This window comes from Pteropus medius, unplaced genomic scaffold, assembly GCF_902729225.1.
Source record: "Pteropus medius unplaced genomic scaffold, Ma_sr-lr_union100, whole genome shotgun sequence".
Classification (NCBI taxonomy): Eukaryota; Metazoa; Chordata; class Mammalia; order Chiroptera; family Pteropodidae; genus Pteropus; species Pteropus medius.
In genome coordinates this window covers 9,491,441-9,510,546 of record NW_024340849.1, presented here as the reverse complement: position 1 = coordinate 9,510,546, position 19,106 = coordinate 9,491,441, and the positions used below count along the sequence as shown (strand labels likewise).

General features: G+C 35.8%; 1 protein-coding gene across 1 annotated transcript in view; it reads left to right on the top strand.

Annotated features, from left to right (window-relative positions):
* PHLPP1 (PH domain and leucine rich repeat protein phosphatase 1) overlaps window positions 1–19,106 on the top strand; it is a 166,582-nt gene that overhangs the window by 73,342 nt on the left and 74,134 nt on the right. The window contains exons 2-3 of the mRNA XM_039840068.1: window positions 3,692–3,888; window positions 9,991–10,116. Coding sequence (XP_039696002.1) covers window positions 3,692–3,888; window positions 9,991–10,116 — 323 coding nt within the window. The remainder of the gene's footprint in view (window positions 1–3,691; window positions 3,889–9,990; window positions 10,117–19,106) is intronic.

Below are 19,106 nucleotides of genomic sequence, written 5' to 3'. Positions count from 1 at the left end.
CAGACAGACTTCTTGAAGATAAAACTACAAAAGCTTACTCAAGAAGAAATAAGTAATGGAATAGCCCTAACTCTAGTAAAGAAAATGAAATTATAGTTTAACACCATCCCTCCCTTCCTCCCTTCCTCCTCCCCTCTGACGCACACCCCAAAAACAACCCAGAAGAACAACAAGACTCCAGGTCCAGATGGCTTCACTGGCGAATCCTACCAAATGTTTAAGGAACAAATAATACCACTTTCATCCAAACTCTTCCAGAAAAGAGGAAAGAATACTTCAGTTCAGTCTATGAGACCAGCCTTACCCTGACACCAAAGCCAGAAAAATACATGAAAAGAGAAAAGCATAATCTGAAATCCCTCATGAATATAAATGTAATAATTATTAACAGAGTTTTAGCAATTTGAATCCAATGTATATAAAAATGACAGTAGATCATGACTAAGTGCAGTTTATCCTGGAATGCAAGACTGGAATGCAAAAGTTTAACATTTAAGAACCAGCTGGATTTATCATGATCATTTCAACAAATGGCAGAGCAGCAGTTTGAATAATGTCAGCATCCCTTTCTGATTAAGAAAGTAAACAACTTAGCAAGTTCGGAATAGAAGGGAACTTCTCAGCTTGACAAAAGGCATCAGCGAGAAACAGACAGTTAATAGTCTTTTTAATGCTGAAAAACTGAATACTATCCCCCTAAGATTAGGAAAAAGGAAATCGCCCTAAGATTAAGATTGTATGGAAGGTTCTAGCTAGTGTAGTGAAGCAAGAAAAAGACATAAAAGGCACCCAAATTGCAATGGAAGAAATAAAACAGTAATTTTTCACAAAGGAGGACTCATGCTCCCTGATTTCAAGGGTAATTATAAAGAGTCAGTAGTCAAGATAGCTTAATATTAGTTGAAGATACACAAATAGATGAGAGGAGCAGGAATACTCAAGAAATTGACCCAGCCAGCTATGGTCAGTAGAGTTTTGATATGGGTGCCAGAGCACTTTAGTGGGAATGGATAATCTTTGCAACAGATAGTTCTAGAATAATTTAGATGGCTGTTTGTCAAAAAATATAAACAAAAACCCTCTATTTCTTGCTATGTATAAAAATTAACTTGAATTTAATCATAGACCTAAATGAAACAATTAAAACTATAAAATTTCTAGAAGAAAACAAAATCTTAGTGACCTCGAGTTTATCAGAGTCCTTAAATACAACACAAAAAGCATTAATTATAAAAGATAAATAATTGGATTTTATTAAAATTGAAATTTTGCTTTCCCAAAGTACTGTCAATAAAATTAAAAAGCAAGCTTGACTGGGGGAAAATATTTGCAAGTTATATATCTGACAAAGGACTTGTATTCAGAATATAGGAGGAACTCAATCCAATTAAAGCTGAACAAAAGACTTGAATTGGTTACCTCAGCAAAGAACATCTGTGTATCACAGATAAGCTCTTGAGAAGATGATCAGCATCATTCATCATTAGGGGAAGGCACATTAAATATAATGAAGTACCACCACATGCACTCTAGGACAACTAAAGTGTTGGCAAGGAGTTGGCACTAGAACTCTCCTGCTGCACTGGTGATGGGGATGTAAAATGCCACAACCCAGCTGTGCCAGTCCTGTGTATTTACTCAGAGAAATAACAGCATATGTCCACACATGAACTTGTACACCAATCAATCAAAATGGGCAAAAAGTTGGAAACAATCCAAATCTTCACCAGCAGTTGAATGGTTAAACAAACTATGGTGTATTCATACAATGGAATACTACTCAGCAGTTAAAAAAAGAGAACAAACTCCTGGCATACTAAACAGCATGGACAAAAAGTAACAAAAAGCAGATCAGCAGTTGCCTGAGTATGGGAGGGACTAGGTGGGGGTGAAGGGAGAGGGAGAGATCGCAACAGGCACAAGGAAACTGTTGGCAGTGATCAGTGTGCTCATGTTCCAGCGATGGATTTCCCGGGGCAAGGGGGCAGGGGCGGGGGCGGTGCCAAGTGAGTAAGAGAGAGAAAATGTATGTTATAAATCACCTGTTGTGATCAGGTCTCTCTCTTAGCTCAAAATACTTGCTTTTGTTGTCTGTCTTTCCTCCTGGATCATGTAAGAAATTCCTTAAACTTATAGGGAATTAGAGTAACATTTCTAGACTAAAAGTTATCACAACTGATCCAACTTTAAACTGGCAGGCATTAGTTACTTCGGTGTTGTCAATATTTATTAGAGCATAGGGCAGTTGGAATTTCTCTGAAGAGAGGAGTTTGAGAATTGGTAGGGAAATCTAAAATAATTCCTTAGGTCATAGAATAAGGAAGTGTAAAGAAGGGTGTACCTGGGTGGTTGCCCAGGCACATTTTGCTCCTTCATCTCCTATTTTTTCAGAGCCCAGTTAGTGCCCCTCCAGAGCCCTCAGAGTTCCCAGGGTGTGTCTGATCTGGAACACCCAGGGAGGGAACAGACAAGGGTATTGAAATTCGGTCAGAACAAAACAAGGCAGAGTTGATTCAGACTGGGATGTTTAGGGCTTTCCAAGGACAGACTGATCTCACCAGTAGGCTCCAGGGCTATTCAAAAGGCTCCTTGCAAATTTTTCTAACTAGGGAATAAAAAGCCTGTCTCTGTTGATGTCTCCCTACTTTTCTCTTATGTATCCCTTCTAGTCTTAGTCCTTTCTGTCCGATGATTTTGCTCTGGGCTTTCTCCAGGGTTTTTGTGGAGTTGGAAAATTGAAGGGTGTTCCTCGTGTATCCCTGTCGTCCTTTGCTTCAGTCTCTAATTACGAAGTGACAGGTTAATAAGCATCCTTGAAGCCGATTTCTGATGTGGCTGAATAAAACATCTGTTTTTTTGTACACATACACACACATACAGAGAGACAGAGACAGAGCGTGTGTGTGTGTGCGCACGCGTGTGTGCGTGTGTTAATCAGCAGTTCTCCCATTTAGTCGGTAGGCCTTGTCTGAATGTCATTCTGCCAAAGTCATTTCTAGCAGGGAAATGGAGACTTTTCAGATCTTTCTCAGCTCTTTGCCTCTGAGTCTCAGTGTGTCTCTCTCTGTGTTCCTTCTAAGAGTCACAAGCACCACAGCACACCATCCTTCATAGATTGGTGTTAAGTTTATCTTTGTGGACTTAGCCTTTGGTTATAGAGTAATATTTTCTTGTTAGAAAAGTCATTCTTTGTCTCCTTAATAGTAAATATACATTGAATATCTATAGGAGGAAGAATATCAGCAGTTAATTCCGTTAAAACTGGTAGTTTCATTAAATACGAGATCTTGAATGTTATTATCCTACCTCAGTCTGTTATGTTTTCTTCTTAGTGTATTTAAAATAACTCTAGCCATTTGTAAAAGTCTTATATCTTTCTTAGTGTAATATTAAATTACGAAGGATATAGAAGAAAGTAAAACTCGGGTTATAACAGAGGAATTAAAACGCTCTTTCCCTGGGTTTTTCAGGAAGAAGCTCTTCTATACCTAATATTAAAATGTGTGTGTGGAGTAGGTGCGGCAGTTTTTACCATGATTGCATTACTGCAGGTCTCAGATTCCCTCAAGTATAAACTGGATTATTTCCCTATAATTATTCGCTGTTGTCTGGGTAATTTATCTGGTATGCCAAAGAGTAGAAAAAGGCCCATTTCTTTAATACTTACCCTGTTTACCCGTGTTTGTTTCAGGAAAACCTCACAGCACCGGTAGCTCTGAACGGATTCAGCTCTCAGGAATGTATAATGTCCGTAAAGGCAAAATGCAGTTGCCAGTGAACCGGTGGACCAGACGCCAAGTCATCCTGTGTGGCACCTGCCTAATAGTATCGTCCGTGAAAGACAGTTTGACCGGAAAGATGCATGTTCTGCCACTCATTGGTGGGAAAGTAAGTGTAAAACAAACAAAATATCAACAGGTTTCCTAGCATCATTAAGGAGCTTACTTTGAGCCTTTTCTGTGGGTAAATGGTTTTTGACTCATCTAAGGTCTTGTTCGTTTCCTGTTCTACTCTACCAGTGAGCATTATTGATTGGTGGACTTGTGGAAAATAACAATGCCATTAGCTCACGTGAGGCCCTGGTGATCCTTGCTTCACTTACCTACAGGACTGAAAATAGAGCAACTAGAATTTCAATGTTGTATTTTTGGCTACAGATGATAAATTATTACTTATGAGTAAACATCTTTTGATATCTTGAGCATGTTTTGTCGTATAATATAATGATACTTAAGTCTATCACCTTAGGATCATTCAAGCATGCTTATTGAAGGTTAGACTCTCTAACACGAATCTTTGATCTCACTTTGCTATACCTCTCTGTATTTAGTGACCAGTGGGGTTAGCATTTTTAGTTTATCACTATAGCTAGTCATAGTTTCTGAGCCCGAAATGTTACTCATTTTGGAGAAAACCTGCGATACAGCTGATAGCTATATCTGACATTTACTGGCTGCTTTTATTTGGGCATGTTAACAATTTTATTCCCATTATCTATGAAATAGAACCAGATTGCTTGGGGAATGATTTTTTTTTTTTTTTTTGCCAGATTTATTTAACTTCCCAAGTGTTGGTAGGGAGGGGTATCATTACCATAATTATGTGTCAGTATTTCCTGATTTTTAAATGATATGGTAATCTGTTAATAAATGGGGAGACAAATTTGGGTGAAGAAATGGATATTTGGAAATTGGGGGCATAGTAAAGAAATATTTTCTTTACTATTTTACTGCCCTGAATGGCATGAGAAAGAAGGCAGGTTGTGGAGAATATAGAGAGGAAAAATAAGAAACCAGTTTTTGTTAAAGTAAAATTATTTTTTAATTGGCAAATGTTTGATCAGCTGGTTCCAGGAATTAGAAATGAACCAGGTAAGACCAGATGTGTGAAATAGCAGATGGTTGTTCACCTGCTATGTAGCAAAGTATTCTTCATTCATAAATTTAAACTGGTTTTTCTTAACTAGTAACTTGCCCATGTCAGTTCTTATCCTCCTCTGCTATTACACATTCTAATCCTAAGAGGACTAATACTTGATCATTTTAAAAAATAGATTTTGGCCAGGCTGCAAGGTATATTTAGATATATTTCAGTCATCCATTTTGAAACCATTGCTTCTTTTGTCTGAACATTGAAGAATTAGCGTTATTTTATTACTGAAGAGTTGTTCTTTGGATAGACTACTGAAAATTTAATCAATGTTATTACTCCCATAGGTCATCATTAAAAATGTGTATTTAATGTTTGATGCCTTGTTAGGTCAGCAATCTGTTTCTTTCTCTGTGATGTTAGGGATTTGCATAGGCAAATTTAATGTAACTATTTATTAAATATCCTATGTGAGGAAGCCGCTTTGCTTGGCATCTTAGAAATATTAAGATGGATAAGTCACCATCCCTGCCTTTGAATAGCTTATAATTTACTGTCCAGATGAAAGATGGACACAATAAAATTTGCTCTCAGAGAGGTGCAAAAAAGTAGTGTGGAGGAGTAGTGGAAGGAGATATTATATTCTGTGGGAGGAATTAGAATTTTGCGGTGAAGGAGATAGCAATTATTGTAGAACTTGAAGGGAGAAAATTTTATGGACATAGGAAGGAGCCGCTCAGAAAGATTATTGTGCTCAGAGAAGCAGAGGCAGGAAAGCAGTGGAATGTTCAGATAAGGTCAGAAGATCCAGTTATAATTAGCATTTTCATTCAGAGCTAGAGACTTGTCCTGTTTCCCAGGCCTATTATTGGATGGACTTTACCATTCAGTGAATTGAAAGTTAATAGCTTTCTTTCCTCACGGACAAACCTTGTAAAACCTGTTTTGCACTATGCCTTTAAAAATAATCGAGTATGTTGAAAATTAAGTCTTTTAAAACCCATTGACTAAGTTAGGAAAAAAATAAATTTACTCTTTGCACACTGAGTTTTCATTAATGTTTGTTCCTTTTTCATTCTGTTCTGTCATTAAAGGAAAAACTAAGAGTAGATGGGTTTTTAAATTTTTATTTTTAAAATTTATATAAGGAAGAGCTAGAAACGAGGTGTTAGATTGGTCATAACCTAGCCATAATTATTGTGATAATCAAATTTAACATACCACTTGAGCATCATCATTAGTTTACACTTTCAACTGTAGAATTCCAAATATGAAGTTAAATAAAGCTCTCTTAAAATTTAATTGTTGAAAAAGTATTTGTGCAATGGATTTTTTTATTGGTTGCGAACTTATTGTGTTATATTTAATTTGTCCTTTAGAATTTAACATAGATTTTTAGATAACTTACTTTAATTAATATTTTTAATATTCGTTAAATTATGATGCATAACAAACTGAATAACCGTTTACCTACTACTACTGAATTTCGGAACGATAGCAGTGTCAATACCAGTGTTTCTACTAGTGTCCTCTTTTCTGCTGCTTCATTACCTCCCCCACCCAGTATCCACTGTCCTAGAATCTGTATCATTGTTTTCTTACTTAAATAAGTTTTATCATGTAATTATGTTGTGCTTGATTTTGATCTGAATAAAAATGGTATCATACCATGTGTGGTCTTCTGTGAGTGAATTTTTTCACTCAATATTATGTTTCATAATAAGATTGGATGTTGCTTGCTATATGTGGTTTTCATTTCTGTATAATGTTCCAGTCTGAATATTATAAATTCCCATAATTTTTAAAGTAATTTTCTTGTTGATGGACATTCGGGTTGCTTCTAGTTTTTCGTTATTATAAATAATGCTGTTGAAATAGTCTTATGTCGATATGCCTCCTAGTATGCAAGTAGTTTTTTAGGGCGATAGTTCTCAGCTAGATTTACTGTGCCCGAAGGGGAATTTAGTAACATGCGGCAATGTTTTAATTGCCAAATGATTCAACAGACAGCATACCTAATGTAATGTAATAGTTAATAGTTAATGTAAACTAAGTTATGCTGTGGTAACAAATTCCCCAGAGCTCAGTGACTTATCATAACAGTTATTTCTCACTCACACTACATGTCCATTGTGGATTGGTGGAGACTTCTTTTTTCACATAGTTGTTCGGGGACCCAGCCTGCTGGAGGCTCTGCTCTCTTCTAACGTTTGGATCAGGCAGCCTTCCTTTGTCGCTTAGGCAGGGGAAGAGGTAACTGCAAGGTTATTAAAGCTCCTGTATATTTGGAGCAGAAGTGACACCACTTTTGCCCACGGCTCATTTGCCATAGCTAGTGATATGACTCTACCTTAATTGCAAGGGGTCTGGAAAGTGGAGAAGTAGGTAGAATGTATGGTTAATACCAGTGTTTTTGCTGCAAAGGGTCACCGTTGGCATTTATAGGGCAGGGGCTCAGAGTAAAAAGTATTAGATGTGCAGTGACGAACTGTTCAATCCAAAATTCCTGTAGTGACGTCCTTGAGAAACAAGGTTTGCTCTTGAATACAAACCTAGGAGTACATTTATTGGGCTATAGAGCATGTGCACATTTACTTTTACAAAGTCATATCAACTTGTTTTCCAAAAATTGTTTGGCACCAATTTACACGCATATCAGTATACAAGTGTTTTGGTTTCTCTACATCTTCACCAAGCTTTATTGAAGTATAATTGACCTACAATAAACTGCACATTTTGATTACATTTTGATAACTGCATACTGATAGCTATATATACTCATTAAACCATCACCACAATCAAGACAGTAATCATATCACTCCAAAAGTTTCCTTGTGCTCTTCTGTACCCCTCCCCTTTCACCCTTTTCTTCTTTTCCCCGAGAAACCACTGACTTGATTTCTGTCAATATAGGTTAGTTTAAATGGCATTTAAAAAAATTACATTTTCTCTATAATATATAGAAATTTTCTCTATAATATATAATATATAGAAATACAGTTGATTTATGAGTATTGATTTTATATCCAGTCATCTCGCTAAATTTTATTCTAACATGTTTATAGATTCTTTGGAGTTTACTATGTAGCTAATCATGTCATATTCAAAGGATGACGATATTATTTCTTCCTTAATACATTTCTTATTGTAATGGCCAAGACTCTAGTAAGGTATTGCATAGAAACAGCTGATACTTGCCTTATCAATGATTTTCAAGTGATTGTTATCTTACCGACTTTGAAATTCGCCTTAGATGTCTGATAAATATCCTATGTCAGCTTAAGAGAGTTATTTGTGCTCTCACTTTGCTAAGAGTTTTTATCATGAATGATTAATGGGTGGCGAATGTTATCAAATGCTTTCTTTGCAACTGTGGAGATGATCATAGAGTTTTCTTCTTAATCTGTTAGTGTGAGTAATGATTTTATAGTTCCAATAATGTTAAACCATCTTTTCTTTCCTGAGGTAAATCCAACTTGTTCTTGGTATATATTTTGTTCTGTGTTACTGAATTTCGTTGTAGCATTTTGTTCAAGGTAAGTGTCCGTATTGAAATTAGCCTGTCACTTTCCTTTCTCTTACTGCTCAGCTTTGTTTTTTGTTATACTGGCCTTATATAACAGGTTGGAGTATTTTTCTTCGTTTTTTGTTTGGTGGATGAGTTTGCACAAATTCGGAATGACCTGTTTCTTGTAACTTTGGTAAAACTCACCAATAAAACCATGTAGGCCCACTATCTTCTTTAGAGTTTTTAGAAAAAAAAAATTCGTTAAATTTCCTAAATGGTTATAGGACTTTTGTTTTTTCCTTGATTTTGTGTTGGTAAAATATATTTTTCTAAAAATTTGTCACAACATTGTTTAAAACAGTCTTTGAATATTTGCTTAATCTGTAGTCATGTCTCCCTTTTCATTGTTAATATTATTTATATCTGTCTTTAGTTGATAATCATTGATGAATATCAGTTGATACCCAATTTTGTTAGCCTTTGCCAAGAATCAGTGTTTTGCTTTGTTAATTAATGTTAGTGCTCTCTGTTGTATATTTGGTTTTCATTTCATTGATTTCTACTTATTGAATAGAAACAGTTGAATTGAATAGAAACATTCTACTTGAGTTTATTCAGTTTTTGGTTTTGGTAATTTTCCCCCTAAGTTCTTGAGATACATGCCGATCAAATTAATTTTCTGCCTTCTTTCTAATACAAGTATTTAAAATTATAAATTTCCCTCTATGTACTGCTTTTGTTACATTCCAGAAATTTTGATGTGTATTTTTTTAATGGTTTAGTTCTAAGAATAGCTAAATTTTGGTTATGATTTTTTCCCTTTGTGAATCATTTTGAAGTGTGTTATTTTCTAAGTATACTTGGATTTTAAATTGATTATTTTTTTATTATTGACTTAACTTTATTGCATTTTGGTTCAGTAAATTTGTGTGACACTGATCTTTTTGAAAATTTTTTATGCTTTGTGAGTTAGTTCGTGTCATTTTTGTGAATAAAGCATAGGAGTCTGTGTGATATCATGTTACTTTACTGTTTGGACTTTTCCTCCTTATGGAGAAATTACTTGGAGTGGAAATTTGAATTGACTATATCATTACATTATTAGGACTTGAAAGTTCTCATGGTAGGGTTTTATTTTAGATTAATCTCAGTTTCACATTAATTTTTTAAAAACTGATTTAACATGCTTGAAGAGCTCTTTAAAAAAAAAAAGCTTATAATTCAAGTCCCTTGCATAAAAATCCACCCGAAGTAAAAATTCTTAAGTAAAATATTAAGTAAAAATCCCCCCAAGAAATAAAAAGAATCCCAACACTATTGTGAGGATATAGAAAGAGAAGAAAGGGAGTCTGTTCTAATTTTAAACAGGAAGAAGAGAATTTCACTCTTGTGGGGAAATCTAACGAAGATAAAACTCTCTTTTTTTGGTTTCCTTATAGCTCAGACTGGTTGGTCAGACTCAGTAACTGAAACGCATTAAGTAATAAGAGAAACATATATAGGGAAAGATGCAAATTGGTGCAGGCTCACTGATCTAATGTGTATAGTTAATGAACTGTGTAAGTGATTCTGCTTTCTGACTTGTTTTTGTCTTTCTTTCTTTGTTTTTACAGGTAGAAGAAGTGAAAAAGCACCAGCACTGTTTAGCATTTAGCTCCTCTGGACCCCAAAGCCAGACTTACTACATTTGCTTTGATACATTCACAGAGTATTTAAGGTGGCTTCGACAAGTCTCTAAGGTGAGCACTTACCCAAGAATTCTGTTCAACTTCTAGTTGGCTAAAAAGTTGCTTTCTGTTTTAACAGTTCCACAATATAGTTATACACTCAAAATTTTTTTTTCAGATCTTGCCAGTACTTAGCAATATTTTGTTTTTTAAGAGCTCATTTTGGTTGAGAAGTAACTTTAAAAATTGTGTTTTGTTTACCAGGTTTTGTTTATATTTTTTAAAAATTCAGCGGGTAGATGGCATTACTATCTTAATGTTATATAAGAAATATGAGATTTAAGACTAGTTAAGGGACTGGCCCAGGTTAGGACAACTGTAAAACCACAAAATACCCAGAGAATTGTCACAAATTTCCTCTATTCTTCTATTTTTTCTTACAATAGTCTCATCTTACGCCATCTGCCTTTCACTTGTTCAGCTTCTGCCTTTTGAGTGGTTTAATTTTTTTCATCTTAATTTTGACCATTTTATAGTCATCTGATTAAATAAGATCATTTAATGACCCATAAAACAATATACCTCGTGTGTATGCGTGTAAAATAGAAACCAGAATAGCATGATAAACAAGATAAATGCTAGTATTTCGGGTACTGTGGGTGAGGATATTTTTATATCACATTTATAGAATTATGTGTAAAATGGGTGGATTACAGTGCATTGTGCCTTGGTTTTGGATGTGTTTATGAAATGATGAAACCTCTCTAGGGTGAAAAACCATTACCATGGAATTTGCTTTCATATTTTTGAATTTATAATCCAGTTTCTTATCCCAGTTCAGTATGATTCATACTGCTGTGTAATATAATTATCTGTCAAGTGAATGAATAGGAAATAACTTTGTAAAACAGTTAACAGAAAATTAGAGAATGATATCAAGAAAGTCTTTTTGAAATACTGATTGCATTAGAATTAGCAGGTAAAGACTTCGTTCTCTGATGATGCAATATACTAAGGAACAGTATTTTCTCCTCCTTTTAGAGAAGAAGCAGTGGGCAGAGTTTAGGTTGATAGGACTTAGAATTTCTCCCAATCTAAAAGGCAAATGGAGGTTCTAAATGTCCCAGGCAGCACCCCCTACTAGAGAAAATGGGAAAGATGACTCGTCTCCTTCAGACTTGCATGTAGAATTATGATATTAGATGCAATAAGTACATCTAGTTGTTTTAAAATTACTCTTGTGCTTGCAAATGTGAGGAGATAAGTATTAAATAATATTGTGCTTTTATTTTTAAGTGGTTGTATGTAGGCCAATAAAATTATGGCCAATACTCTGCTTTTATTCAAAATAAAATGCTCAACTATGGTCAAAGTGCAATAAATTTCTTTCGATATGGAGCTGTTGATTTTTAAAAGTTTTTATTTTAGAATAATTTTCTGTTTACAGAAAAGTTACAAAGATGGTATAGAGTTTTTCCATGTACCCTTCACTTTGTTTCCCAAGCATATTACCACAGTATATTTGTCAAAACTGAGAAACCAACATTAGTATATTCCTCTGAATTAAACTCCAGAATTTATTTTGCCTTTTCTAGTTTTTCCATTGATGACTTCTTTCTATTCCAGGATGTAATCCAGGGTATCACATTGCATTTGGTTGTCATGTCTCCTTTGTCTCCCCTGGCCTGTGACAGTTTTTCAGTCTTTTTGTGTTTTTCATGGTCTTGGCAGTTTTGAGGAGTACTGGCCAGATATTTTTTATAGAATGTCTTGATCTTTCAGACCAAATACAGTGTAATAGTCAGCTGCTTTACATTCTTTTTAAAATAAATCAGAGGCATAAATTCTTAATCAGCGATAAGGATGTAAATAAAGTATATGTAAATTATTAAGTTTACCAATGACAGTTTGTTTTGATTCAAACAATAATAAAAAGATTAATAGGTATTGTGTTTAATAGTCTTGTATATTAAACATCCTCACAAATGACAAGTCAGTGTTCTAAAGCCAACAAGTATTTATGAAGCACCTTCTGTATGTCAGATATGTGTTTTATACACTGGAATACAGCAAAGAACAAGTCTAATTCCCCTCTCTTGGTAGGGTTTACATTCGAGAGACAGTAAATAATATCAAATAATACAAGGTGATATGACAGAGAATGACGGGGAAGAAATAACTCTTTCTAAGGAGGGAACATTTAAACCAGAACTTCACTGAAAGAAATATCCGATTATTTGAAGATCTGGTGGGAGGAGCTTCCCAGGCAGTGGAAGAAGATAATGTGAACGCCCTAAGACTGAAGTTAGGGAAGTTAGGAAGTTAGGGAAGGCCAGGAGTCTTAGGTTATAGAACAGGATAAAGAGTCTGGATTTTATTATTGGCATAATGGCAAGTCATTAAAGAGTTTTCTTCCAGAAAGTTACCTGATCTGACATTGGCTGTTGTGTGGAGAATGGATTGTGGAGGGCAAGGATAGAAGCAGGGAGGCCTGACCAGCAAGAGGCTCTTGTGTATTCTAGGCAGGAGGTGAGGGTAGAAATGGAGAGAAGGGGATACGTGTGTTTTGGGACATGTTTTGGAGATTGAGTAACAGGATTACTGATAAATTACATATAGAGCATGAGGAAAAGGGAGAAATAGAGAATGGCTTCTAGGATCTTACTTTGAATACTGAGTAAATTACAGCCTCAGTCAGAAATCATAGCACTAATTATACTCTTACACCTTTAAAACTATAGCAAAGTACGGTTCTTAACTTCAGAGAGCTTTCTGTTCCTAGAGAGGCAGCAGAGAGGTGAAATGCAAGAGGTAGATTACGAAGTTTCTCTTAAGTAGGGCATGGCAAATGTCGATTTCCAACTTGTTGCTGGTGATGGTGAATGTCAGCTGTTAGCTTCCTTAGTACTTCTTCCTGTCGCCAGTTGGCTAATATGCCATCTCCAGGGTCTAATAGGATAGGGTCTCTATAACAAGGCTCTCTGATTATCCAAACCATGAACAGATTTAGACATCAGACCTCTCATAGGAGAAGGTGGAAGATTGGGGCAGGAGGGGTGGAGGGGATGAATTGTGACACAGGAGAACATGATGGTGACAGGATGAGGGAGAGGAATGTTGATGCAAGTTTCCCATTCCACTGATAATTGTATTGCTGTTAGAAAGCATTTGATAGGTATGTGCTGAAATGTAATGTAGCTATATAAAGAAGACATACACAACAAGACTGCAGCTTATATTTCACATTGACAGCAAGTGTGGGCGAGTGCTTCCAGGAGGGAGGAGGGACTTTGAGTTAATGACCTTAGACTGCTAGTAATAATAAGTAGTTAACTAGCAGTGAACTAGAACCTTAACCTCCTCTACCTTCAGAAAAAAAGGCTTTGAATATTTGAAGAAGTAGAATGGTATTGGGATAGTGATTTTCAAAGTAAGGCAGATATGGATTCTCCTATTCACTGATTGTATGAGTGTATTAAAATTTCTAAACTTTAAGCTTTTTCTTTTGATAAAGGGAGTAATTATAGTACTTACTTCTTAGGGTTTGTATGAAATACGCATGCGATGGACTTACACTGGTACACTCTGTGTGTGTGTGTGTGTGTGTGTGTGTACCCCTGCACACATGTGAGTAACTGACTACATATGTAAATAAATGAAATTTATTTACAGCCATCATTCCTCTTGTCATTACTGGTTGGCCAGACAGTCTCTTTCTAAGTATCAGTTTTTATGTTTATTTTAAGCAGATAAAGGCACACATATGCTTAGTTTATTTGAACCAGAGACCTGCTGCTGCTATTAGCAACCACAGCAGCCTTTTGGGGTAAATTAATTAAGGATGGCAGACAATGGGGAGAAAGAAGATTTCTTCCTGAAAAGTCAGAGTTGGGAACTAAGGGCAAACATTTTAGTAGAAGTATCTTCCCTTTTCCAATCTTAAAAGCCAGATATACAAAACTTTTGTTTTAGCTATAGTTAGTGAATTAAAGGGGAAATGAATTTTAAGGGACTGATTAAAGAGATTAGAGTTTAGAGAAGAAATAATGAGAGAATTCCTATATAAAATATGGCCACATTTTCTTTAAATTTTGAATATTTTAGATAATCCTATGATAGTATCTTTCTTTAATCCAGCATCTGGAGAGTAGTTTGGGGCTGCTGGAAAGAGGATGAGAACCTCGCTCCATTTGGGAACATGTGCTTATGGGAAATTTGAAGTGGCAAATGCTGAGTATTGTGAGCCATTTCTGCTTCCAGCTTCCTTCCACTTTCCATTGTCATCTATTCTTCCTCATATGTAAATATTAGGAAATTATATAGTTTAGTCACACCCAGGGTTACTGTGGAAAATGTTTCCTTTTCTTCATATTGAGAAACAAAACGTTCACAGAATGGATTGAGTTTACATCCTGGTGTTTAAATGAAGATTCATTTTGATAAGGATTTGAAAGAAAACCAAAAAAAGAAATAGCTGAGTTTCTGATTTTTAATGACCACCCCACCCTTATGCGAGTAAAAGGACAAAAAGAACTATATTCCAATGGTTTTTAAATTAAAATGAATTAGATAATTAATTTAAAGGAAAATTTATTTATTTTCAGTTTATGCTTTTGAATTTTAGCTACAAGGGAAATATTAATCTTTTTTCAGTTTGTTTCATTTGATTTGGGGAAATTTATAATATAAAAGGTTATTAATTAGATATTTTCTATCAAGATGGGTTCTTGTATACTTATTATTTTTTAAATTTAATCTTAGCCTTTAGTATGGCTTGCCAAAATAATACCCGTCAGTCCTTTTTGAGTTTTTTTTTTTTTAGGAGGAGGGATGAGGTGGTTTTAGTAGTAGATACTGTGGAGGAAATAGCTCCTTTGGGAGGCTTACAATATTGATTGTAAAGTCATCCCTAAAATATTAATGGATGACGTGCTTTAAAAATTCAGTAAACATCCTATTGATGCAGTGTGGAAAAGGGCTCTTGTTTGCTCAACATGGGTACCAGTATCCGTGTTTTCAGCGTGGTTGGAGGAGTGATGATGTACGAATGCCAAGGGTAGCTAAGAGAAGAAAGGAACTGCAGCACACACACACATGCGACCCAGCTTCCACAGTTATCAGCCAGTTGTGTGTGTGTGTGTGTGTGTGTGTGTGTGTGTGTGTGTGTGTGTGTGTATCTCATTATAAATTTATGCCTCATAAGGCCACTTAGCTTGTCCATGTGTCTCTCTCTTCTTGTTGATCAGTGGCTGACATGCAGGTAGTTGCTGGTGGCTATGGCTATCACAATGATTATCTCTCCTGCTGTCTTTCTTTCAGTGTTAACCACAATACTTTAATTCTAGGCCATCTTTTTTTTTTTTTTTTTTAAGTCACTGCCATGAACTTTGGTTGTCATGATGTGTTGGGTTCACTCTTAAAATGCATAGTGTCGGTAAATCAAGGTCATATTTCGTGCTGAGTTACAGATATGTGAAATAAAGAATAAACATCACCCATTAAATAAGATATATGGTGAGTCACAATTGAACTTTTGCATTCATGTGCTTTAAAAGTCTTTTATTGTCCAGATTTTACTCAGCGAGTACTTCACTAGCCACTTGAGTCAAATCATTATAGTGTAATTGGTTTGAGGTTTTCAACATATGAATTTATGTCATTAGATGTAGTTTTAAGGAACCATTTAAGATTACTTAGTCATGTTTTGCACATATTTTGCCTCTTAATTTGAAGTGTAGTTTAGGGAGTATGCTGCTTTTTTGTCGACATGGTTTGTAACCTGCCTTAGGCATTATGCTGTATTTGGTTACGTGGGGATTATAATGGTTATAATGGTAAAGAGGCTTTGCTCTGTACAGTTCTGCGAGGAGTCCAGGGCTTAATAGGGCATTTTTTGGAAACCCTCATTTCACATTTTCTACTCATCCTTTAGATAAAGATTCAGAGCCATTTAACCAAGGATAGTCTAGCAAGTCTATGGTAGAATCTGAAATAGAACTGAGGGCCTGAGTAACATGGATTTTAGCTTATGAAATGTCACCCTCATCCCAAGAGCCCAAGAACATTGTCTTTATATCAATTCTGTAGTGAAGATATAAGAAAAATTTGAAAATTCAGTATATGAGTTATTTGGGTACAGGAAGACTTCAGGAGGTAATGAGCAGGCAAGCTGAGTCTTGAAGGATGACTAGGAGTTCACCAGAAAGTCAAGAGGCAAAGGGCATTTCAAGGACAGGTAAAGTGTGTAAAAAGGCCACAACTGTGTAAGAGTTAAAAAATGTAGTCACAGATGTCTGAGCAGTGTATGAAAAACAGAAAAAAATAGAATCTAGATAAAGTAAAAAGTGCTGGCCAGTCTAGATTTTTTCACGCTAGTTCCTTTTCATTTTCTTGGGGAAATTTAATTATGTTACCAAATATTATAACTAACTTTCAAATATATAGATTTCAAATAATAGATTTGTTACATAAAAAATTCACATTATGGAATCTTTCCTTATTACTGATACAAACAGCAGTTTATGAAATTAGGGTACTTTAATGTAGCCTTGTGAGGTAGGTGCTCAGAACAACTCTGAGAGGCTGAGCCTTACAACATGTACTGCATTATCATCTCTGTCTGCAGGTGAGGAAACTGAGGTGTAAACCGAGGTAAAAAGCTTTATACAGGAAGTTCTGCTGCCTTGCTTTTTTCCTTTAATTCTACTTTCAATACTTTCCCGTGGCCTGAAGGGACAAAACAAACCACTATTCAGATAACAAGTGAGATTTACCAAAAATGTCAGAAGTATTTCATATACATAGTTGTCAGCAGAATCCACAGCTCAGTAGTGGAATAAAAGTGGTTTTATACAAGCAGCCTATTGAATAAGGTACGCTGCTGAGGACACTTGAGCATAGCCACTGTACACTGACCTTTGATCTCCTTAAATGATGACCAAGAGGTATTTAAGAAGTCTGAAATGCCTTCTGAGTCATCCAAGGTGGATTAAATTAGTTTCAGTGTTGAGTGGACTACTGTGTCCAGGTGTACAAGAACTAGTCAAGTCTTGCTATATCAGGAACTTAGCATATAAGACTAACTAGATCTCTGTATCCAGTCGTGTTATATTTTGAAGTTGAATCATTGTAATTTGAAAATTTTCATGTCCATGATATATTTATTTAACCCTTATGTTTGTAATACAGAGTATTGAATTTTCTACAACTACTCTGAAGAGTTAAACATCTTCTACCTAGTGGTGTGATTGATAATTTTATAGAGTAAAGAATAGTGGAATAATTGAAAAAAATATCCATGTACTCTCTACGTTAAACGTACTGGATCTTGTATATTAGACTTGGAACTTAAACATCGAGGTTTTTGTATTTTGAATACAAAACAAGCAGCTTATTTCTAATGGTAGAATCATTTAAGTGTGTATTTATATTATTTCTTTTAATAGAAAGTTAGAAGGTAAGTTTTCGGCAGCTAGCTGTCATTTCCCTTCTCCTTTGTCAGGGCGATGCCGCTCTTGGGGGAAGCTGCGAGGATGGACCTCAGAGGCAGGCTCAGGGAGCAACGTTCAGAAGAGCTTGTTTACACGTATTTTGCCAATAAGGAAATGAGGAAGGAACTCTGAGTTCAGATTTGATCTCCACCCAAGCCGAGCTCTATTTTTTTGTTGTTACTGAGAAACACAATGGGGTTTATGTGTGTGGAGGGGAGATAACTGTTAGAGTGACACAGTTGATGCTTCTGGAAACCCGTTGGTGCCATCTCTTCTGGGCTTTTTACAGTTGCTTCTGACTCAGAGAGTGAGGTGCCAGGCCTGTGTTCCCAGCTCAGGCTGTGGAGTGAGCTTGCAGGACAAATGCAGCTCTGCCTGCTCCCTGCGGTGACACGCAGGTCTCTGCACTGGTGCCTGGGAACACCCACCCATTTCGTCGGGCAAAAGGACTGTCAGTGCTGGTGATGTTGCTGGGAGCCCTGAGGTTTGTCTTCTGCGCTGTGGGCTCTCATTGCCATTTCACATAGGCTCTTAAATTGTAGTTGTTTAGGTGCCTGTGTCCTCAAGAGACCAAGGTTTTGAAGACAAGAAGTGCACCTCTTCAGCACCAAGTACAGTGCCTGGTTCATACAAGCAAATGATAAATGTTGAAAGATTCACACATCCCCATCCCTCCCATGCCCTTGGCCCAGTGAGGCTGGGATGCCCAGGAGGAGCTCTTACTCTAAACTCAGCGCTGTTTGGTCCTCATCGTCATATAACAGTGAGCCAGGTGTTTTGTTTGTTTTTCTGGTTCTTCTCCAGCCTGTAGCTCTCGCCATACTTTTTTTTTCCCTTGGGCCTCTTAATTATGTTTTAACTGGTACCTTATAGTCTTAGTAAGCCCTCTTTCCCTGAATGATTTTGCCCTCATAGAATCCCATCTCTCATTTTTGCCGACTAATGATAGCCTCTCCATGCTGCCCGTTGTTTGTCTTCATCAATTTGTCATTTCATTACATCTGGTGATTCAGAATGTCATGTAAATTTGCATATTTTATTTCTTAGGGGTTTTTGGGGGCATATCATTTAGGGCAAAGAAATATTAAGACATTAAAATTTCAGGTAGAATTTACTAAGTCCAAAATTGGCAGCTTGATGTGCTCCTATTAGGACATTATTAATATATCTATTACAATTAATTTTATAGGAATTTTCTGCATCTGTTAAATATATTTTATAAAATAGTAATTAGTAGAAGTCCAAGAAGTAAGTTGACGTTGTGCAATGATGTTAGAGCACCAGGCTATGACAATAAGGACAAGTTAAGGCATTTCCTATGTCTGTAGAATTTTTTTAAAAGAAATGATTGCATGTTGTGGAGCAGTGAGAATTTGTTAAAATTGGAAATTTTAGTTTGATATAAAATATTATAAAACTTTCTTGATAAGGATGAAATGGAAAATAAGTAAAGTTATTAGAATGCTTAGCTAATAAAGATTAATAAACTCATTCTGAATTTATAGACTCCTTCCCCATTTTGGGGGGAGGGGGTGAGAATTAAAACTAGGTCAGTTGAGGTTAAGAATTTTT